General features: G+C 44.2%; 1 protein-coding gene across 3 annotated transcripts in view; it reads left to right on the forward strand.

The window, feature by feature from the left end:
- The first annotated feature begins 1918 nt into the window (after positions 1–1918).
- dpy19l1l (dpy-19-like 1, like (H. sapiens)) overlaps positions 1919–23796 on the forward strand; it is an 82009-nt gene continuing 60131 nt past the window's right edge. Inside the window, exons 1-6 of one of the 3 annotated variants that reach the window (XM_048529391.2) lie at positions 1919–2346; positions 7320–7344; positions 11797–11884; positions 13663–13800; positions 16441–16561; positions 16654–16747. In XM_048529391.2, coding sequence (XP_048385348.1) covers positions 2097–2346; positions 7320–7344; positions 11797–11884; positions 13663–13800; positions 16441–16561; positions 16654–16747 — 716 coding nt within the window. In that variant the 5' untranslated portion in view covers positions 1919–2096. The remainder of the gene's footprint in view (positions 2347–7319; positions 7345–11796; positions 11885–13662; positions 13801–16440; positions 16562–16653; positions 16748–23796) is intronic. The other 2 variants (XM_048529392.2, XM_048529393.2) reach the window with 2 other exon arrangements.

Below are 23796 nucleotides of genomic sequence, written 5' to 3' on the forward strand. Positions count from 1 at the left end.
ACCTTCCTTTCCATAAGAAATAGGATACATATTAGAAAGATTTCTGATATCTGGTGGCTCAGTGGTTAGCACTACTGCCTCACAGTACCAGGGACCTGGGTTTGATTCCAGCATCAGGCTACTGTCTGTGTGGAGTTTGCACATCCTCCCCGTGTCTGCGTGAGTTTCCTGCCACAGTCCAAAGATATGCAGGCCAGTTGGATTGGCCATGCTAAATTGCCCATAGTGTTCAGGGATGTGTAGATTAGGGAATGGGTCTGGGTGGGTTGCTCTGAGGTTCAGTGTGGACTTGTTGGGCTGAAGGGCCTGTTTCCACACTGTAGGGATTCTATGATTTGTTATATAGGTTCACATTTCCAGTGGCTTCCCATCTATTGCTTAATAATGTAGAAGTAGCAAAACTTAGTATTTTTAAAACATCTCACAAGCTTTAAACTTATGAAACGGTTGATGTATTGAACATTTTCACTTGCATGTGAGTTTAAAATCAGAGGCAATAATAATGGGGTTTCAGGGGAAACTCCTTTACCCAGAGAATAATGACAATTTGGAACTTATTACCAATATTCATTCAAAGCTGTATAGTCTGCACAAGCTGTCCCCTTTAAGTTACTGTAAATGCATAACTGAGCAAAAAACTTTAAAACTGCCATTCCAAAGGATCAGCGCTGCCGGACTGCCGCACTGACAGAGGGTCAGGATTGAGGGAGTTCTGCGCTGTTAAATCTTCAGTATTGAATATATCACATCCTCTAGTGGTGGAGTACCCCACCCCTCCCGAAACAAAGGTGCATAACACTAAAATTAAAGCCCAAACACTCTGGGAATGACATGAGAAAGTGCTTCATCACATAAACGTTAGTAGAAATCTGAAGCTCTCTCCCCAGTTGAGACTGGAGGTTGATTGAAAATTTTAAAGTAGAAATTGAAAAGTTTTTGATGGGTAAGGGGATTAAAGTTATGGAACTAAGGTGGGCTAATTTGAATTTGATCATGGATCAGGGATCATTTAATTAAATGAGGGTAGAATTTGGCTTATGGTAGTGTCACTGCGCTAAGTAGCTCTGAAGCCCAGCCTAATGCTCACAGGAAATGGGTTCAAACCCCACCATAGAAACTGGAGGAATCTCGATTTCAATCATTAATGTGGAATATAATACTAGTCTCAATAATGGTTACCATTCCAACAATTGTTGTAAAATCTCATCCAATGACCTGTATGGAAAGAAATCTGCAACCTTACCTGGTCTACACATGATTTCAGGCACAGTTATATGCTTAACTCTTAACTGATCTCTGCAGAGACCTAGGATCTCATTCAGTTCAAAGGCAATCGGTGATAATCAACAAATGCTGGTCCTGTCAGCGACACCCATATCCCATGAAAGAATGAGGAAAACAATAGTCTTGAACGGTCTCCTGTTCCCAGGTTTTTATGCTTGGTGTATAATCAAGGCACAAAGCTTGACCTGTGCATTAAGCATGAATGAAGTAGACTTATGCCCTCAGCCGTCACACTGTTTGCAGGGCATCCCGAAATCAGAGGCATCCAAGGAAGCTGTGTTTAAACTGGGCATTCTATCAGGAAAGACAGTGTGAAGCTGAAATGAAATTCTGGAAGGGAAAAAAATACTGGTTGCTGAGGAAGGGAGGAGGTTTTGGAGACTGGTTGCTAGGGTCTGCTGGTTGCTAGGTGGATGGCAGTTGTTAAATGGAGATTGGTTGCTAGGGGCAGCTGGTTGCTAAGGGGAGAACAGTTGTTAGGAGGAGGTTGGTTGCTAGGAGGCGCTTGGTTACTACGAAGGAGGGTAGTTGTTAGGAGGACGCTGGTTGCTAGGAGGAGAGTGGGTGGGGTGGGAAGCGTGCGGAGCCTGGGAGGTCTGGATGACTAGTTCTCTCAGAGCTCGGAGTCTCTTGGCTGGCTTGTGATTTCCTTGTCATTGATGATGTTGCTGTGGTGACGGTGGCCGTTCTCCTCGGCCCCGAGAGCGCGAAGCCCCGGCCCCAGCCGCTACCGAGAGCCGGAGGCTCAGGCTGGGCCTCGGCCCGGCAACAGCAGGAGTCGGACCGACGGTGTGAGGGCTGGCCGGACCGATATGGCAGTGAAGACCCGAAGCTGGAGCCGGGGCCGGGCCTTGGCCGAGGATACGGAGCGCAGCCCTGCCTCCGGGAACAGGCCCACGACCAAAGCCGCCAGCCCGCGGCGGGAGCGCCGAAAGGAGTGTGCGGTCCCCAAGAATAAACCCTCCGCCGTGGGACACTCCGGCAAATGGGTAACCGGCATCCGAGGGCCGCTAGGACTCACCGACTCGGCGCTCAGCAGCTTGGGGACTACCATCGTCCTGGGTGAGGGGCGGGAGAGGGGTGGGGGGGGAGTGCAGACTGGAATATGGGGGATGGTGGGGGGGAGTGCAGACTGGAATATGGGGGGTGGGGGGGGGGAGTGCAGACTGGAATATGGGGGGTGGTGGGGGGGGGAGTGCAGACTGGAATATGGGGGGTGGTGGGGGGGAGTGCAGACTGGAATATGGGGGGTGGTGGGGGGGGGGAGAGTGCAGACTGGAATATGGGGGGTGGTGGGGGGGAGTGCAGACTGGAATATGGGGGGTGGTGGGGGGGAGTGCAGACTGGAATATGGGGGGTGGGGGGGGGAGTGCAGACTGGAATATGGGGGGTGGGGGGGGGGAGTGCAGACTGGAATATGGGGGGTGGAGTGCAGACTGGAATATGGGGGGTGGGGGGGGGGAGTGCAGACTGGAATATGGGGGGTGGTGGGGGGGGGAGTGCAGACTGGAATATGGGGGGTGGTGGGGGGGAGTGCAGACTGGAATATGGGGGGTGGTGGGGGGGGGGAGAGTGCAGACTGGAATATGGGGGGTGGTGGGGGGGAGTGCAGACTGGAATATGGGGGGTGGTGGGGGGGAGTGCAGACTGGAATATGGGGGGTGGGGGGGGGAGTGCAGACTGGAATATGGGGGGTGGGGGGGGGGAGTGCAGACTGGAATATGGGGGGTGGAGTGCAGACTGGAATATGGGGGGTGGGGGGGGGGAGTGCAGACTGGAATATGGGGGGTGGGGGGGGGGAGTGCAGACTGGAATATGGGGGGTGGGGGGGGGAGTGCAGACTGGAATATGGGGGGTGGGTGGGGGGGGGGGGAGTGCAGACTGGAATATGGGGGGTGGGTGGGGGGGGGGGAGTGCAGACTGGAATATGGGGGGTGGGTGGGGGGGGGGGAGTGCAGACTGGAATATGGGGGGTGGGTGGGGGGGGGGGAGTGCAGACTGGAATATGGGGGGTGGGTGGGGGGGGGGGAGTGCAGACTGGAATATGGGGGGTGGGGGGGGGGAGTGCAGACTGGAATATGGGGGGTGGGGGGGGGGGAGTGTAGACTGGAATATGGGGGGTGGGGGGGGGAGTGTAGACTGGAATATGGGGATCGGGGGGGGGAGTGAAGACTGGAATATGGGGATCGGGGGGGGGGAGTGTAGACTGGAATATGGGGATCGGGGGGGAGTGTAGTCTGGAATATGGGGGGTGGGGGGGGAGTGCAGACTGGAATATGGGGGGTGGGGGGGGGGAGTGCAGACTGGAATATGGGGGGTGGGGGGGGGAGTGCAGACTGGAATATGGGGGGTGGGGGGGGGAGTGTAGACTGGAATATGGGGGGTGGGGGGGGGGGAGTGTAGACTGGAATATGGGGGGTGGGGGGGGAGTGTAGACTGGAATATGGGGGGTGGGGGGGGGAGTGTAGACTGGAATATGGGGATCGGGGGGGGGAGTGTAGACTGGAATATGGGGATCGGGGGGGGGAGTGTAGACTGGAATATGGGGATCGGGGGGGGGGAGTGTAGACTGGAATATGGGGATCGGGGGGGGGAGTGTAGACTGGAATATGGGGATCGGGGGGGAGTGTAGTCTGGAATATGGGGGGTGGGGGGGGGAGTGCAGACTGGAATATGGGGATCGGGGGGGGAGTGTAGACTGGAATATGGGGTGTGGGGGGGGGGGAGTGTAGACTGGAATATGGGGACCTGGGGGGTGGTGGGGGGGCAGTGCAGACTGGATATAGGGATTTGGGGGAGTGTAGTGTAGACTGGATTACGGGGAGCTGGGAGGGTGAGGTGTAGTGTAGCCTGGATTACGGGGATGTGGGGTGGGATTGTAGACTGGAATATGGGGACCTGGGGAGGGGTGGGGTAGTGTCGACTGGAATAAGGGGAGCAGAGGGCAGGGAGGGGGTTTGGACTTGGTGATTGGGTTGACGGGGCGATGGGTATCGGGAAAGAGGGGTGGTGGGCCAGATTTTACACTGTGCCATATGTCAATTCTTTTATTGTACAAAGTAGGAGCTGATGGTGTAAGGGAAATCGACAGCACAAGTTGAAGTTTAACCGTCTGGCCGAAAGGCGAGTTTGTGAAAATGGTTCTTTTTTACTCTGTTGGCTGAATGGCCTGCAAGGGACGGTGCTGGAGTCTTGATTTTTGAAAATTCATATCAATCACTTAGACGAGGGGAGTGTTGGCATGGCAGCTAGATTTGAAGATGATTCCGGGACAAGTGGGAAAGCGTGTTGCAAACAGCACATACAAAGATTGTGTGTTGATTATTGGTTAGTTGTGTGAGTTGGCAGAAATTTGGCAGATCTAGTATAATGTGGGGAAAGTATGAAGTTGTTCTTGTTGCCCTTCCTGCTGAAATGAACAGTGTTACATGCAGATAATGGTTGCAGAATTCCAAGGTGAAGAAGGACCTTGTTGTTTTAAGACCTAAGTCACAAAAAATTTAGTATGCAGGTTCAAAAAGTAATTAAGAATTATAATTGGATGCTGTCCTTTTTTCAAATGAGGAATTGAACAAGTAAAATGAGGATGTTATGCTTAAGTTATACACTTCTTTGTAAGACTATATCTCGAAAGTGTGCAAGTTTTGTCTCCTGCTTTAAAAAAGCTGTTGACAAGAAGTTTGCTAGATTGATAACATAGAAACTACGAGCAGGGGTAAGCTGTTGGTTCTTCGAGCCTGCTCTGCCATTCAGTCAGATCATGCCTGATCTCTTTCTCAGTGCCATTTTCTTACATTTCTCTATGCCCCTTGATGCTTTTGAAATCTGAAAACAATATCTCTCGTGTATATATTCAGTAACTTGGCCTTCGCAACCTTTTCTGGTGGGAATTCCACAGGTTCACTACCTTAGAGCATTCTCACGTTCTCTCTGTTTCTAGACTGTCCAACCCTGTTGGAATTTTATACGTTTTAATCAGATTTCCCTCATTCTCCTAAATCCCAGAGAATATAGGTTCAGTTGAACTACTCTCTCCACATAGGACAAATCTGCAGTTTTGCGTCATGAACCTCTGCTGCACTCTGTATGGCAAATATATCCTTTTCTTAGATAGGGCATGCAAACCACATATAGTACTCAACATGTGTTCTCAAGAAGAACCTGTACAACTGCAGTAAGGCATCCCTACTTCTGAACTCAAATGCTCTTGCAATGTCGGCCAATACACTATTTACTTTCCAAACTGCTTAGCACTCTGGCCTACCTGTCACTGCCCGGCATTTTATGGCAGTGACCTTATCGTTTCTGTTAGTGCTTGCCAAATTTCCTGGTATTACATTTTTATAGTGGACTCAATCACTTTTTGCACTACTAATGTTAGGTTAACACACAAAAAGTCCTCACTGCAAAGCTGGGCAGAAACCATAGTGTTCCATTGTTACAGTGGCAGGTTTCTGGATTGATATGGATGGCGCTTTCTAAGGTGGCATGGTGGCTCAGTGGTTATCACTGCTACCTCTCAGCGCCAGGAACCCAGGTTTGAAAACACCGTCAGGTGACTGTCCGTGTGGAGTTTGCACATTCTCCATGTGTCTGCGTGGGTTCCCTCTGGGTGCTTCGGTTTCCTCCCACAGTCCAAAGATGTGCAGGCGAGATGGATCGGCCATGCTGAATTACCCGTAGTGTTCAGGGATGTTTGGGTTAGCTGGGTTAATTGGGGGGATGGGTCGGTGTGGGCTTGTTGGGCTGAAGAACTTGTTTCCACACTGTAGGGATTCTATTGGAATAATCTGTAGTTCTCTGTATTTTCTCTCTCTCTCTCTTCTCTCTCTCTCCCCCCGCCCCCCCTTTAAATGGGAGTTTACATTTGTTTTGTTCAAAATCTGAAGGAACTGCTACCGATAACTGGAATAAGTGAGTTATCTTGGATTGGATAGAATTGCCACACTTGGTTTGTTTCCCATGGAATTTTGAAGAGTGAGGGTTAATTTGATTGAAATGTGTAAGATCCTGAATATGTAAAAGACGTTTCCTCCTGTGGCTGAGTCCAAAACTTGGAGCACTATTTTACATTCAGGGATTGCCCTTTTATGGCAGAGGTGAGGAATATTTTTGAAGAATTGTGAAGTTTTGGAACTCGGTGCCTCAAAAGGAAGTAGAGGTGTAAGAATTTGATATTTTTAAGGCAGAGATTGATTTACCTAACAAGAATCTATCTATGGTTATTAGGGTGGTTGAGAAAGTAGAATTTGAAACAATGGGAGGGGAGCAGGATTGAATATGAAGTTGATGGGGAAATAGCTGGAGGATGTTAATTGAGAGGAGTGAGACAGGCAAAGGGGCAAGGAATGGATTGGGGAAAACTCTTGGGGGCCATGATCTTGTTAGTAGTAAGGAAGGGAGGTGGAGCTTTGAGTGTGGAGGTGAAAATACGTGGGATGAATTAGGAGCCAACAAATGATGGAGAAAAATTTAGAGTCCACCACACAACTGGGAGAGGCGAGAAGAGAAGTGACTAGATGATGGAGGAACTCCTGAGACCTAAGTATGGCAGTAACTTCAAGCGCTAGTAACTAATGTGTTTGCATGCCAATCAGCGTGCATTGCAGGGAACATCAAGTCTTGCTCCTCTTAATTAGTTGGCACAGTAGTCAATAATCAGGCCTAGATTTAAAAGTTATTGGTGAAATGTCTGCGGGAATGTGATTTATTTTCACCCATCAGGTAGTGGGAATCTGGAACTCGCTGTTTTAAAAGTTGGTGACACGTAAACCAGTATCACAATTAAGAAGTGACTTGGATCTACACATATATTGGTTGGAAGATGGATCAGATTGTGTAGTATTGTTAGTTGACATAGTGGATTGGTTGACTTCATTCTGAGCCCTAAATTTCCATGTTTCTAACTGCAATCCACACAACTTTTAAATATTATATCATGTGTTTGAGAAGACAGGTATTTTAAATTGTTAGGAATAGTTTAAGTCCCTTCATTTATAACTTGCTTCTGGTCTTTTCTGTTCCTCCTTTTACAGCTATCATTGCAGGAATTTTACATTGGTAAGTGTTATTGATTACTTTGCAGATGTCTACTTTGGATTTTTAGGAAGTCTAACGTGTAGAAAAGTTGCTGCTGTCTTGCATTGAATGAGTTTTGGTTTCTTGAATCAATTGACTTGCTCTTTGAATAATTTTAATGTGACAAAGCAATTTATATTTGCACTTGTGCATAAAAGTTATGTTAGTTAAGGTAAGAAATAAGATCAGATGGAGACTAATTTCCTTAGTATTATTCAAGTATTGACATCTGTAAACTTAGCAAATTTCAAAAATAGCACAAACTATTTAAAAATTAGGTAGTTTATGTTTTTTACATAGATAAAGACAGCATTTGTGAAATTATTGGCATGTGGCTAAAGTTTTGTTTAGCAGTCGTCATAAGAATTCAGAATACCGAAAAGGAATTGCTTTATTACTGGTTTATCAGAACTGGCAGTACCAGCAGATAGTGTAAACTGCAGTGATTGAGTGCCAGTTTAACAATTCATTTACTTTTCCAGGAGATTCGGTGAAGCAGGATTGGGATATGTAAAGTTGTTCTAAGGAGATGATATTTTCCCACAGCAATTATTAGTTTAATTTGTTTTAACATGTAGTTAAACATAATAGTGCTGATATTTGCTCTGTTTCTCAATAAGTAGTTGTGTAACATTTTATTAGGCAATGTCCGTTTGAACAAACATCTTTTTGAATTTTAGTGTGATGTTGTCAAATTAATCACTGGTTAAATTTTATCCCATTAAGAAGTTGAAATGAAGTTTGGGGATTTTTTTGAACAAAGTCTCATTGGGAAAGCGAGAAGACTAAGACCATTGGGAGAAATTTATACTACCACAGTACAAAAGGAGATTGGTGCACCAAGAGAGAACTGGAAAGGAGGCAAAATACCAGAACATTCTTCTGATATTGCAACAAAAGAGGGATAGTCAGGGAGTAAGTCTAAATTCTCAGGAACCGAAGTGCATGATGTGCAGCGCAGAGGAGATAATTAATGTGCTAAAACATCTGTACTGGGAATTTTATCAAAGGTAAAAAGCAATGTGGTTTTATTCCACTTCAGACACTTGTCCTCTGTGATCTGAGAGTTTTGTGTGAAACATTGTTACTGGTTGGGTGATGGGGATGAAATCTAATTCATTCCTCAACGGAGCTTGAATGCACCTAGAAACGATGGAAGTGAGATTTGGTAGTTCTTGAGAGAGTGCCATTAGCCAGTGGAGATTTTTCAAAGTGTACTTCTTTGTTTAACATAAACTAGATGACCAGTGATTTATTAGTCTGATATGACTTATGGCCAGATTCTTAAATCTTAATTCATGTTAAAATTAGAAAGTGTCCACGTAGGCATGAGTTAATCAAGGAGGATCACTGCTAATTTGTTCAAGGCATGTCATGCTTGACAAATGTGAAACAAAAATAGATATACATTTCTATAGCCTCTTTTGTGATGTCAAGCTGACCAAGCGAGTTCTGGAAGTGCAGTCACTTTTGTAATGTAGGATACACAATAATAAGGCTGTGGGCAGCCAGCACCTGCAGTGAGAGAAACAGATAATCTGTTCTCATGGTAACCTTCAAGATCTTGGCTAGATTGGAGAACAAAAGTAAAGTACACAGAATGTGAGAAACAAATTTAGGGCCCAGTTAAGAGTTTCTATTCATACTGCTGATCAACAGGTTGCCAGGTCTGGTAACTCCATGACTGGCAGATGACTAGTTGTTGTCCGGAAGTAGCTGCCTGTGTCCTTCAAAAGTATGAGATCAGGTGGCTTAAGGGTATTTTCCATCTAATTTTCTTAAATTAATAGACCATAGTTTTCAGCAATACAACAAACAAAACAAGTTCTTCCACCTCATATACACAACAAGCCTGGGGAAATATCAGATTAATGTGTCACTGCTAATAATTTGCTTGCTTTCAGTTATCATATAGTTAGTTACTTTTCTTCTGTTCTCTGTAGTTATCTTCAAGCATATGAGATTGGAGACTTTAATATATTGTTTGAAAACCGTTTACCAGTTAAGTTTAAATTTTTTAGATGGCTTGACACTGAAAAGCTGTTTCCCCTTGGCTGGAGAGTCTAATGATTAGAGTCATAAACTCAAAACAGACACTATTTAAAACGCGGACTAGGAAAAATTTCTTAACTGAGTATTATGAATCTTCAGAATTGTCTATCCCATGTGCTGTGAGTGCTTAGTCATTGAATACATTCTGCTCTGAGATCAAATCGATTATAATAATCTCAGGGAATCAAAATATATCAGGACAGCCCGGAAAGTGGTAAGAAGGTAGAAGTTTCAAAGGTGATATTATTGAATGGCAGTTCATGCTGGTGGGTATGTATGATCTCTACCTGCTCATTTTAAGGTTGTTAGCTACAGCATGTGTGATAGAATTAACTTGTCTGTTAAATCAACAGCAGCTTTCCTGAACATTTTTTAAACATTGCTTCCAGAGTTCAGAACAAACTAATTTTGCTCTAAGATAAAATGTGAAGCTGGATGAACACAGCAGGCCAAGCAGCATCTCAGGAGCACAAAAGCTGACGTTTCGGGCCTAGACCCCTCATCAGAGAGGGGAATGGGGAGAGGGTTCTGGAATAAATAGGGAGAGAGGGGGAGGCAGACCGAAGATGGAGAGAAAAGAAGATAGGTGGAGAGGAGAGTATAGGTGGGGAGGTAGGGAGGGGATAGGTCAGTCCAGGGAAGACGGACAGGTCAAGCAGGTGGGATGAGGTTAGTAGGTAGGAGATGGAGGTGCGGCTTGAGGTGGGAGGAAGGGATGGGTGAGAGGAAGAACAGGTTAGGGAGGCAGAGACAGGTTGGGCTGGTTTTGGGATGCAGTGGGGGGAGGGGAAGAGCTGGGCTGGTTTTGGGATGCAGTGGGGGGAGGGGATGAACTAGGCTGGTTGTGGGATGCGGTGGGGGAAGGGGAGATTTTGAAGCCGATGAAGTCCACATTGATACCATTGGGCTGCAGGATTCCCAAGCGGAATATGAATTGCTGTTCTTGCAACCTGCGGGTGGCATCCTTGTGGCACTGCAGGAGGCCCATGATGGACATGTCATCTGAAGAATGGGAGGGGGAGTTAAAATGGTTCGTGACTGGGAGATGCAGTTGTTTATTGCGAACCAAGCGGAGGTGTTCTGCAAAGGGGTCCCCAAGCCTCCGCTTAGTTTCCCCAATGTAGAGAAAGCCCAACCGGGTACAATGGATACAGTGTACCACATTGGCGGATGTGCAGGTGAACCTCTGCTTAATATGGAAAGTCATCTTGGGGCCTGGGATGGCGGTGAGGGAGGAGTTGTGGGGGCAAGTGTAGCACTTCCTGCGGTTGCAGGGGAAGGTGCCAGGTGTGGTGGGGTTAGAGGGCAGTGTGGAGCGAACAAGGGAGTCACGGAGAGAGTGGTCTCTCCGGAAGGCAGACAAGGGTGGAGATGGAAAAATGTCTTGGGTGGTGGGGTCGGATTGTAGATGGCGCATGTGTCGGAGTATGATGCATTGTATCTGGAGGTTGGTGGGGTGATGTGTGAGAACGAGGGGGATCCTCTTTGGGCGGTTGTGGCGGGGGCGGGGTGTGAGGGATGTGTTGCGGGAAATGCGGGAGACGCGGTCAACGACGTTCTCGACCACTGTGGGGGTAAAGTTGCGGTCCTTGAAGAACGTGGACATCTGGGATGTGCGGGAGTGGAATGCCTCATCCTGGGAGCAGATGCGGCGGAGGAATTGGGAATAGGGTTGGAATTTTTGCAGGAGGGTGGGTGGGAGGAGGTGTATTCTAGGTAGCTGTGGGAGTCAGTGGGCTTGAAATGGACATCAGTAACTAGCTGGTTGCCTGAGATGGAGACTGAGAGGTCCAGGAAGGTGAGGGATGTGTTGGAGATGTCCCAGGTGAACTTGAGGTTGGGGTGGTAGGTGTTGGTGAAGTGGATGAACTGTTCGAGCTCCTCTGGGGAGCAAGAGGCGGCGCCGATACAAGCATCAATGTAACGGAGGAAGAGGTGGGGTTTGGGGCCTGTGTAGGTGTGGAAGAGGGACTCTTCCACGTAACCTACAAAGAGGCAGGCAGGGGCCCAAGCGGGTGCCCATGGCCACCCCCTTTGTCTGTAGGAAGTGGGAGGAATCGAAAGAGAAGTTGTTGAGGGTGAGGACGAGTTCCGTCTCCCCTGGACTGACCTATCCCCTCCCTACCTCCCCACCTATACTCTCCTCTCCACCTATCTTCTTTTCTCTCCGTCTTCGGTCCGCCTTCCTCTCTCTCCCTATTTATTCCAGAACCCTCTCCCCATCCCCCTCTCTGGTGAAAGGTCTAGGCCCGAAATGTCAGCTTTTGTGCTCCTGAGATGCTGCTTGGCCTGCTGTGTTCATCCAGCTCCACACTTTGTTATCTTGGATTCTCCAGCATCTGCAGTTCCCATTATCTCTAATTTTGCTCTAATTTACCTTAGGTACCATATATCTAGTCTTTTTGAAAATAATCGACATTTCTCTCACCTTTCAACGCTAGAAAGGGAAATGGCTTTTCGCACAGAGATGGTAAGCATTTGAGCTATATTATTGATGAAACCCAGGGCCTGCAGTATAACTAGGATAATAAAGTGTGAAGCTGGATGAACACAGCAGGCCACGCAGCATCTCAGGAGCACAGGATGCTGCTTGGCCTGCTGTGTTCATCCAGCTTCACACTTTATCATCTTGGATTCTCCAGCATCTGCAGTTCCCATTATCCCTGCTGTATAACTAGCCTACCTAACATCAACTAGCCAGATGAGTCTGCTAAATGGCAGTCAAGGTATTAGGTAACGAATGTGGTGTTCTGAATTTGAAATTGCCATTGACTGACCTCATTTCTAGCCCTATTAGTCTCCGCCATTCTGCTAAATTATATTCGGTTTCTGTAAAGGAGGCCACTTTGTCACGTTCAAGACCCCTGCATTTTGCTCCTACTGCAGGAAAATTGTGCTTGTGAAATATGGAAAGTTGTAAAAAACAATTTTGCATCCTTAAAGTTGCATTTGGAGATTGATGTGACAACATGATTTTTTATAATTAAAATAGAGAAACTGATTATTGGTGACTCCCCCTTGTGGTTTGATCTTCTGCTTGAATTGAGTGTTGTGTGTACAGATCCTTTTGCTTTCGGTGTACTGCTATTTGTTGCTGCTATTTATGCTAACACTTGCTGTGTTCTTCACTATTCATATATTTGTAATCCTTGAAAATGGAAGCAGTTTACTTCATTATTCACTCAGTTGAAGTATGGTACTGTGGCAAAGACCCATTAATGGAACTGAGTAAATGGGAGCTTGCTGTTGGCAGTTCTAATCATCAGCTAATTCTAATGGTGTTGAAATTGGCTTTTCTTCTCATCAGGTGCCAGGGAAGAATATGTCCAAGAACATTAACTGGGGAAGATTAACATATAGAAGCCTGATTGAGTCTGAAAATGTTTAGGGGCATTCAGCTTTTATTGATCTCTATGGGCAAAGGCAGAAGAGCCAAGAACAGTAAAGTCCACTGTGGGTGCTGTGATGTACAGCTGTCCCAGATTGTCATGTGCAAACCTCTGCTACAGTTGGACAGAAAGTGATAGCACAGCTGTGATGGCAGTTTGTAAGGATGTATGCAATGTATGTCTATCCAACCTTCTTGAACAGAGGCTGTCCATCGTCTGTTGATTTAATAATGAAATCTGTTTATGTTGGGGAAAAAAAACCATATGAAATTCAGCAATGCTGTTAGACAGCACCTTCCAAAATCATGACCGTTATTATCTGGAAGGACAAAGGCAGCAGAAACATGATAATGCCACCACCTGCAAGTTCCCTCCAAGTCAATCATCATTCCTTCAGGCCCTTCATCTGTGTCAAAGTCTTGGAATTCCCATCTTAATGCCTTTATGGGTCTACCTACAGCACGTGACTGCAGTGGTTCAAGAAGGCAGCTCACCAAAACCTTTTCAGAGGTAACTAGAGATGGGCAGTAAAGGCTGACTAAACCGGCAATGCCTACATCACATGAATGAATTTTTAATAAGCTGTGGTTTTAAAAAATAAGGAGAGATTTACAGTTTTTCAGTCCTTCTAAAACAGTGAAAATGTTAAAAGCTATAGTTCTGGAAGGAGGGGCGATTAAATGGAATAGTCAGGAAATTATTACCGAATTGAAAATTTGTAGCTTTGTAGGAAGTACTCTATCCATAGTATCCTGATGGATCCTTTTGGAAAGGAGTATGATCTTTTGGCACTTTGTTTGTTTAGGGAACAATCTACCTCTATAATGTAATGCTTTGTAAAATTGTTGTCTTGTTCTAGGGCTTGTATTATTCTTTCTTTAAGACCATCATTGAAGCACCTTCATATTGTGAAGGTTTAAGTAACATCATGAATGATCGGTTGACTGAATATCCTTTGGTTATCAACACCTTGAAGCGATTCAACCTTTATCCAGAGGTAGGTTATCTGCTGACACCTGATTTCAATCCAGAGCCAATATTACATCAATCAATTCAGCAGGACAAACATGTAAATAGGCAAAGTGACAATGGTGAGAAAATTTAGATGTTCTTTTATTGCCTCCCTGCGCTGTATTCTCTCTGCGGTCTCCTCAGCCTCACCAATTCCACAAACTAACTGATTCAGAACTCTTCTGAGAATCACCTTTTGTGCTAGATCTTGTGAAACCTTCACGCTTGTCATCTTATCTCCAAAAACTGCAGTAACAAGCTAGTTTCTGTGCTTACATCTTATTGATGCATACCCACAATGTTCTGACTGTTAGTTTCATTGTGATTGGGCAAAACAGTATTGCAGAGATGTTGTTGCAGATGAAATTGACAAATTTGGGAGATTTCAGGTGCACAGGTAATAAAGAAACAAAGAAACCTACAGCACAGGAACAGGCCCTTCGGCCCTCCAAGCCTTCGGCGATCAAGATCCTCTGTCTAACCTGTCATCTATTTTCTAACGGTCTGTGTCCATTTGCTCCCTGTCCAAATATACCTTAAAAGACGCTAACCTGTCTGCGTCTACCACCTCTGCTGACAACGCGTTCCAGGCGCCCACCACCCTCTGTGTAAGGAACTTTCCATGCATACCTCCCTTTAAACTTTCCTCCTCTCACTTTGAACTCATGACCCCTAGTAATTGAGTCCCCCACTCTGGGGAAAAAGCTTTTTTGCTATCCACCCTATCTATACCCCTCATGATTTTGTAGACCTCAATCTCCGTCTTTCTAATGAAAATAATCCTAATCTATTCAACCTTTCTTCACAGCTAGCACCCACCATACCAGGCAACATCCTAGTGAACCTCCTCTGCACCCTCTCCAAAGCATCCACATCCTTTTGGTAATGTGGCAACCAGAACTGTACACAGTACTCCAAATGTGGCCGAACCAAAGTCCTATACAACTGCAGCATGACCTGCCAACTCTTGTACTCAATACCCCGCCCAATGAAGGAAAGCATGCCATATGCCTTTTTGACCACCCTATTGACCTACGTTGTCACCTTCAGGGAACAGTGGACCTGAACACCCAGATCTCTCTGTTCATCAATTTTCCTTAGGACTTTTCCATTTACTGTATAGTTCGCCCTTGAATTTGATCGTCCAAATTGCATCACCTCGCATTTGCCTGGATTGAACTCCATCTGCCATTTATCTGCCCAACTCTCCAGTCTATCTATATTCTGCTGTAATTTCCGACAGTCCCCTTCACTATCAGCTACTCCACCAATCTTAGTGTCATCAGCAAACTTGCTGATCAGACCACCTACACCTTCCTCCAGATCATTTACATATATCACAAACAACAGTGGTCCCAGCACAGATCCCAGTGGAACACCACTAGTTACAGATCTCCAATTTGAGAAACCCCCTTCTACTACGACCCTCTGTCTCCTGTTGCCCAGCCAGTTTTTTATCCATCTAGCTAGCACACCCTGGACCCCACATGACTTCACTTTCTCCATCAGCCTGCCATGGGGAACCTTATCAAACACCTTACTGAAGTCCATGTATATGACATCTACAGCCTTTCCCTCATCAATCAACTTTGTCACGTCCTCAAAGAATTCTATTAAGTGGGTAAGACATGGCCTTCCCTATACAAAACCATGTTGCCTATCACTGATAAGCCCATTTTCTTCCAAATGGGAATAGATCCTATCCCTCAGTATCTTCTCCAGTAGCTTCCCTACCACTGACGTCCAGCTCATCGGTCGATAATTACCTGGATTATCCTTGCTGCCCTTCTTAAACAAGGGGACAACATTAGCAAGTCTCCAGTCCTCCGGGACCTCACCCGTGTCTAAGGACGCTGCAAAGATATCTGTTAGAGCCCCGGCTATTTCCTCTCTCGCTTCCCTCAGTAACCTGGGATAGATCCCATCCGGACCTGGGGACTTGTCCACCTTAATGCCTTTTAGGATACCTAACACTTCCTCCTTCCTTATGTCAACTTGACCTAGACTAAGCAAACATCTATCCCTAATGATCGTTTATTTCATTTGCATATATATGTTGAAGGTCAATCTTATCACTAAGAAGTGTAAAGTTCACTCTGGTGGGTTATAGAACACCTTCAAGTATTATATAGATTACAGTGTACATATTAACAATTCCCACACTTCAATATCCATGTGTCTCGCATTATCTTTCTTTCCCACAGCCTTTCATGACACTTTCTATTTTACTCAGAGAAAGCTTTCAGATGGTGTGACTTCAATGCAACTAGTGTTGACAATCTAAATGTCTCATTTGTGATTCATTTCTCTGTACATCAGTGGTTTCCACATGCTTTGATAGCATTTTTTTATTACTGATTACATGGTCAATGCTTAAACCTTTAATTAAAGTAACTTCCAACTTTGACTAAAATAATACTTATTGCCTCGTTAACAAATGATAATTATGTGTCTCCATCAAATGTCAATTCTCTTTCATGCTTGCATAATAGCTTTATAATAAGTGCTTTATTAGTTTAAAAACTAGTGTCTTCAGTGCTATTGCTATTGGCAACAATGAGCTGTGACAATTACTTTAAAATTGACACTTGTATGGTGGGGAAACCCTGACTACTTCTCTGTATAGGTAGTGCTTGGCAGCTGGTATCGTATTTATATTGCTGTGGCAGACTTCCTTGGCATTTCAACAAAAATGTGTTGGCGTGTGGACCGAGGTAAGGGCTTCAGCCCTGTGGAGAGTTGTGAAGGTAAGTTCTGAATGTTCAGATACAGCCTTTATGCACTGTTTTTCAATGTTTGTGTAGGTGGTGATCTAAAATGTATTTTTTTTATTTGATAGGAATGGGAGACCCTGCCTACTTTTATGTAACATTTGTTTTTATTTTAAATGGGCTCATGATGTCGCTATTTTTCCTCTACGGAACTTACTTGAGGTAAGAAGATACTGCAGTACAGTTTAAAAAGTGACCATACTGCAAGATGGTTTGCAAGTGGGATTTACATGTTTTTATTTGCACTGCAAGGCTGGAGTGACACAAGTCATCTAAAAATAAACCAATATCTAGGGACCTTTTGGGCCCAGGCTTTCAAATGGCCATACGAGCCTATGAAAGCTTCCTAAAAATTCCTGTTAATAAATATCTACAGGCATTAAATGTACAGAAAATGTATCATTACCTTTTGTAAATTGTATTCTGGACATTGCGCGAGTTTGAATATTGTAAAATTGCATATCTCCTTGCAGCATACGTTACTACAGTGAGTTCTGAATTTGATCATTGCAGATTTTTGAGGCACTTGGAGCATAACTAGCTTTGTTACTAACTGAAATTTGTTATTCCTGACCTTCTCTTCTTGGTTAAATTCTGCTGTTGATCCAAGATTATTCCTAGCTTAAAACAGCCCATGACTCTCACTTGTTTTTCCTTCAACTGTACTCTCTTCTGCCTACCAAGCCTGCCTCTACACCAGACTTTATGGACCTCTTCCTCAAAGACTTCATCTCCCTCACATTTTCCTTACCACTTTCCCAATCTCCTGATGGTGACCACATCCTCACCACAACTATTCTCTTATCGTGCATCTTCCTTTCACTGTCTATTGTGAAAGAAAACCAAACAAATTTTGTGTAGATTTATAATGCAACTAACCTGGCAGGTGCATTTTGCTCTTTTAACATGTTGAATAAGAAAACATTTTTAATGATGTAGAATTTAAAACTTTGAAAAGTCCAAAAAGCTGAAGGAATCAATTAAGCTGTTTCATTTTTGAAAAACTTTTATTCTTGTTTAATACACTGATTTCAGAAGTAAATTTAGGGGATTTTAGTCAGAGGACTTGAAAGGAGGCCATTCAGCCCATCATGCCCGTGCCAGTTCTTTGAAAGAACTATCCAATTCCACTCACGCTGGCCCCCCTTGCCTCCCTAAAATCATCCTTCAAGATTCTCCTTTTCAAACATGCAATTTCCTTGTAATTGATATTATTGACTTTGCTTTCACCACCCTTTTAGGCAGCATTTTCCAGATCATCATAACTTTTTAAATCATACTTTTATTTTTATCACATAATGTAGTTCAAGGATTGGAGAAGAAAGTTTCTTTTCTCAGGTCGGTTAATTTTAACTTTTGAAAGAGTTTAGTCTATGAACTGTTAAGTAATTTGCAAAATGAGAGGAAACCCCAGCATGATTTTGATTACCTGGTGAAAGTTAATTCCTTTTCAATGACTCTGGACCCGGAACTCACCCTGTTACTTCCTGTACTGCTAATCTGCTTCTCAGAATGAATTCACTGACCCTGATACATTAGCTTATTTATTTAAAATCTCCATTGTATTTAAAAAGAAGCTCCAGAAAGATTAGGGGAGGCAACACTCTTGGATTTCCCTTTGATCAGGTGCATCTGGTATAATAACAATTGACAAAGGTAATATGGAAAATTAACCACGTTGTAAACAAATTAACACAAATTAATCCCCTCACCTTCTGCTTAAAACAAGCGATTCCAGACTGTAATCTGCTTTTTTAACTTTGAAATGATTGCAACAGAATGTACAGATTTAACTTTATGTATAGAATCATCTTTTGTGATCTGATATTGGTGAAATACACTTTGTACAGCATAAAATGTGAATACATCAAATAATTAAGGTTCACATTATGACTTAAGTAGTACTTGGATCGCAAAGTGTATCTCTCTGGAAATATTTTTTCTTTTAAGTGTAAAAGTTTAGTCTCTATTATTCTGTGGAAAATGCAGTAGCCAGTTTGCACTCTGTGACCTCTGCAGGAAATCAATCTGTGTATAAAATGTAAACATTTCCTTGCTGCAAGGTGAATGAAAGGAAGATTATATGAAAATAGGTCATTTTTTTTTCTGCATGGGATCAATGCCTCAGCTGTGGTATGCCTGATGATGAGTATTCCTTGACATTGATGCTGAAGTTAACCTAGCTCATGGTTTAAATTGTATGCAGTGATTTCTATATGGAATGAATTGAATCTGTTTTTGAGTTAGCTAGGGCTGATATTTTTAGCTCCACCAGGGGGTGCTCCTCCTGTTTTATCAATCCAGGATCGTAACATCACTGAGAAATATAGCTCTTTTTATCCTTTTTTAGTGACTTGAAAGTAGTTTTTTTTAAACTTTAAGCTGAATGTTATGATTTGTGCACTCCATTCAGCTCCCTCTGTGAGCATTAATCTTCTCTAGCTTGATAATGTTTATTGCACCCTCAACTTGTTCATGTGTGGTTAGATTTATAAGTACACATCAATATGATATCAGATTACGAGGACTGACAGCAGAAACATGCATTGCACAGATAAGACCATAAGACATAGGAGTGGAAATAAGGCCATTCGGCCTATCAAGCCCACTCCGCCATTTAAATCATGACTGATGGGCATTTCAACACCACTTCCCTGCACTCTCCCTGTAGCCCTTGATTCCTTTTGAGATCAAGAATTTGTCGATCTCTGCCTTGAAGGCATCCAACGTCCCGGCCTCCACTGCACTCTGCGGCAATGAATTCCACAAGCCCACCACTCTCTGGCTGAAGAAATGTCGTTTCATTTCAGTTTTAAATTTACCGCCTCTAATTTTAAGGCTTTGCCCACGGGTCCTAGTCTCCCCACCAAACGGAAACAACTTCCTAGCGTCCACCCCTTCTAAACCATACACTATCTTGTAAGTTTCTATTAGATCTCCCCTCGACCTTCTAAACTCTAATGAGTACAATCCCAGGATCCTTAGCCGTTCATCATACGTTAAACCTACCATTCCAGGGATCATCCGTGTGAATCTCTGCTGGACACGCTCCAGGGCTAGTATGTCCTTCCTGAGGTGTGGGGCCCAAAATTGGACACAGTATTCTAAATGGGGCCTAACTAGAGCCTTATAAAGCCTCAAAAGCACATTGCTGCTTTTATATTCCAACCCTCTTGAGATGCTTGAGGAGTCTGCAGAGCTGGTTGTATAGTGAGTCATTGAAGCAAAGACTTTTTTTAAAAAATGCATACATCATCAATACCCTGAAGCACAACCTCCTACTTTTATATTCAGTTTCCCTCGCAATAAATTGTAATATTCAACAGTATTAGCTTTCCTAATTACTTGCTGTATCTACATGTTTAACTTCTTGTGAGTCCTACACTAGAATACCCAGAACCCTCTGCACCTTTCAAGGCCTGCAATTTCTCACCATTTGGATAGTATAGCTTTTTATTCTTCATACCAAAATTGACAATTTCACATTTTCCCATATTATATTCCATTTTACAGATCTTTGTCCACTTATTTAAACATGAGCAAGGAAACTTCCTGCTGATTACCATTTTCCCTCAACTGATGAATCAGTATTCCTGTGTTGAGCAACATTTAGATGAAGCACTGACGATGACAAAAACTCAAAATATACTCTGGGTGGGGGATTTCAATGTCTACTACCAAGAGTGGTCCGGCAGCAGTATTACTGATCGAGCTGGTCAAGTCCTACGGGACATAGCTGCTAGACTGGGTATGCGGCAGGTGGTGAGGGAACCAACAAGAGGGGAAAAACATACTTGACTTCATCCTTGCTAACCTGCCATCTGCAGATTCACCTGTCCATGACAGTTTCGGTAAGAGTGACCACTGCACAGCCCTTGTGGAGATGAAGTCCCACCTTCACGTTGAGAATAACCTCCATTGTGTTGTGTGGCACTATCACTGCGTTAAATGGGAAAGACTTCAAACAGATGTAGCAACTCAGGACTGGGCAGGGCACCCATGAGGTGCCATCAACAGCAGCAGAATTATGCTCCAACACAATCTGTAACCTCATGGCCCAGCATATCCCCCACTCAACCATTACCATCAGTCCTGGTTCAATAGAGAGTGCAGGAGGGTATACCTGAAGATGAGGTGTCAACTTGGTGAAATGATTAAACAGGTCTACTTGCATGCCAAACAGTGAAAGCAGCAAGTGATAGAGCTAAGGGATTCCACAACCAACAGATCTGATCTAAGGAACAAAAACAAAGTTGCTCGAAAAGCTCAACAGGTCTGGCAGCATCTGTGAAGGAGAAAAAAGTTAATGTTTCGGGTCAGTAACCCTTCCTCCGACCCTCAGTTCTGAGGAAAGGTCACTGGACCCGAAACGTTAACTCTTTTTTTCTTTTCTCCTCCACAGATGCTGCCAGATCTGCTGAGCTTTTCCAGCAACTTTGTTTTTATTCCTGATTTACAGCAGCCGCTGTTCTTCTTTTGGTTCTTTTCTAGATCAGATCTAAGCTCAGCAGTCCTATCACATCCAGTTGTGAATGGTGGTGGGCAATTAAACAGCTCACTGGAAGAGGAAGCTCCTCAAATATCCCCATTCTCAATGGTTGAAGAGACCAGCACATCAGTGCATAAGATAAGGCGGAAGTATTCTCTGCAATCTTCAGCCAGAAGTGCCAAGTGGATTACCCATTTTGGTCTCCACCAGTCCCCAGGTTTACAGATACCAGTCTTCAACCAATTCGATTCACTCTGTGATATCAAGAAATGGTAGGAGACACTGGATACTGCAAAGGCTTCAGGCCTTGACAACATTGCAGCAATAGTACTGAAGGCTTGTGCTCCAGAACATGCTGTTCCCCCAGCCAAGCTGTTCCAGTATAGCTACAACACTGGTATCTGCTCGACAATTTGGAAAATTGTCCAAGTATATCCTGTACGTAAAAAGCAGGACAAATCCGACAAATCCAACACCGCCCCATCAATTTACTCTCGATCGTCAGTAAAGTGATGGAAGGTTTCATCAACGGTGCTATCAAGCAGCATTGGCTCAGCGATGACTTGTTCAGTGACGCCCAGTTTGGATTCTGCCAGGGCCACTCAGCTTCTGACCACATTACACCCTTAGTTCAAACATGGACAAAAGAGCTGAATTCCAGAACTGGGTGATAGACCCTGACATCAAGGCTGCATTTGACAGAGTGTGGCATCAGGTAATCTGAGCAAAACTGGAATCGTTGGGTATCAGGGGGCAAACTGTCCGATGGTTGGAGTCATACCTGATACATAGGAAGATGGTCGAGTTGTTAGATGTCAATCATTTCATCTCCGGGGCATCTCTGTGGGCGTTCCTCAGGGTAGTGTCCCAGGTCCACCATCTTCAGCAATGACCTTCTCTCCATCATAAGGTCAGAATGGGGATGTTGGCAATAACTGCACAATGTTCAGCACCGTTCATAGCTCCTCAGATACTGAAGCAGTCCATATTCACATGCAACAAGATCTGGACAATATCCAGGCTTGAGCTGACAAGTGGCAAGTAAAATTCATGCCACACAAATGCCAGGCTATGACCATCTCCATTAAGAGACAATCTAACCACTCTTCCTTGGCATTCAATGGTATTACCATCATTGAACCCCCACTATCAATATCCTGCGGGTTATCATTGACCAGGAACTCACCACATAAACACAGTGGCTACAAGAGCAGGTCAGAGGCTAGGAATACTGTGGTGAGTAACTCACCTCCTGACTCCTCAAAGCCTGTCCACCATCTGTAAGGCACAAGTCAGCAGTGTGATGGAATACTCCCCACTTGCCTGGATGAGTGCAGCCCCAACAACACTCAAGAAGCTTGATACCACCGACACTCAGTGTGTACTATCTACAAGATGCACTGCAGAAATTCGCCCAAGATCCTCAGGCCATTAAAACTTCCAACTCGAAGAACGATGGCAGCAGGTATATGGGAACACCACCCACCTTCATGTTCCCTTCCAAGCCACTCACCAGCCTGACTGGAAAAAAAATCACCATTCCTCATTGTCACTGGGTCAAAGTCCTGGTATTCCCTTCCTAATGGCATTGTGGATCAACTTACAGCAGGTAGACTGCAGCACCTGCCTCAAGGACTACCAGGGACAGGCAATAAATGCTGGTACGCCAACAATGCCCACTCCCACAATATAATATTTTTTAAAAATCTTAAGTTGTCTAGATAAACGTTTGTAACTCCTTATGCTCTCTAGACTGATTACTTTCCCACATAAATTTGTTGATGACACAAAGATATCAACCGTACCTTTGGTCTCTTAATCCAAGTAATTTATGTAGCTGTGAAAGGCTACATCTTGCCAACCAGAAAATTACTCAGAATTACTCTCGTATTTGAAAGGTGGCTGAAAGAACAACTATGGGAATACAATGTGAACCCAAGATTAGGATTTTGTGTTTGTGTTTGGAGGACAAACATCAGCATGGATTGACTGGGTCAAATGCCCTGCCTCTCAGTTGTTAATTTCTGACAATTACTTAACGGCCAGTTACAGTGTTGGAAATAAACCCTATGTGTTGATACATTTCTGTGCAGTACTGGCTGAGAGCCCTGAGCAGGAAGAATATATTAAGTTGAAAGCTTGCAGTTTTGTTGAGTTAGTTTAACCAGTTAATACAAAGAAGAAGCGAGCCCTATGTTTATATGAAGCAATTATGTCTCCAAGATGCCCCAAAGAATTTTGTGAATGGTGAATCATAATATAGCCACTACAAGAAAACATAACAGCCATTATGTATTCTACCATGTCTCCCAAATAGCAAACGAATTAATGACCAGTTACTTTGATGCTGACAGTGTGTAAATCCTGTCTGCTTCTCAAGGTGGATATAAAGGACAAAAGTTTTCCCGAGTGTCGTGAGCGATAAATATTGCTCAATCAGCACGAACGCAGAGAGTGTTTCTTCTTGTGAGGGAGCTGTAGATCATCATTGAGGTTGGCACCAAGAAACCTAATAGGGAATTTGGAACAAATTTCTTGACTCAAAGAATGATGAGAATGTAGAAGTTGATCCGCAGGTGTAATTGAAGCAAATCAGTGCATTTAAGAGCAAACTAAGCAAGTAAGCTAGAGAGAGGAATAATACCATAAAAACAGTGTGCTGGAAAAACCCAGTGAGTCTGACAGTACTTGAGAAGAGAGAAACAGAGTTAACCTTTTGAGC

Source organism: Stegostoma tigrinum, chromosome 5 (assembly GCF_030684315.1).
Source record: "Stegostoma tigrinum isolate sSteTig4 chromosome 5, sSteTig4.hap1, whole genome shotgun sequence".
In the NCBI taxonomy this organism is placed as follows: domain Eukaryota; kingdom Metazoa; phylum Chordata; class Chondrichthyes; order Orectolobiformes; family Stegostomatidae; genus Stegostoma; species Stegostoma tigrinum.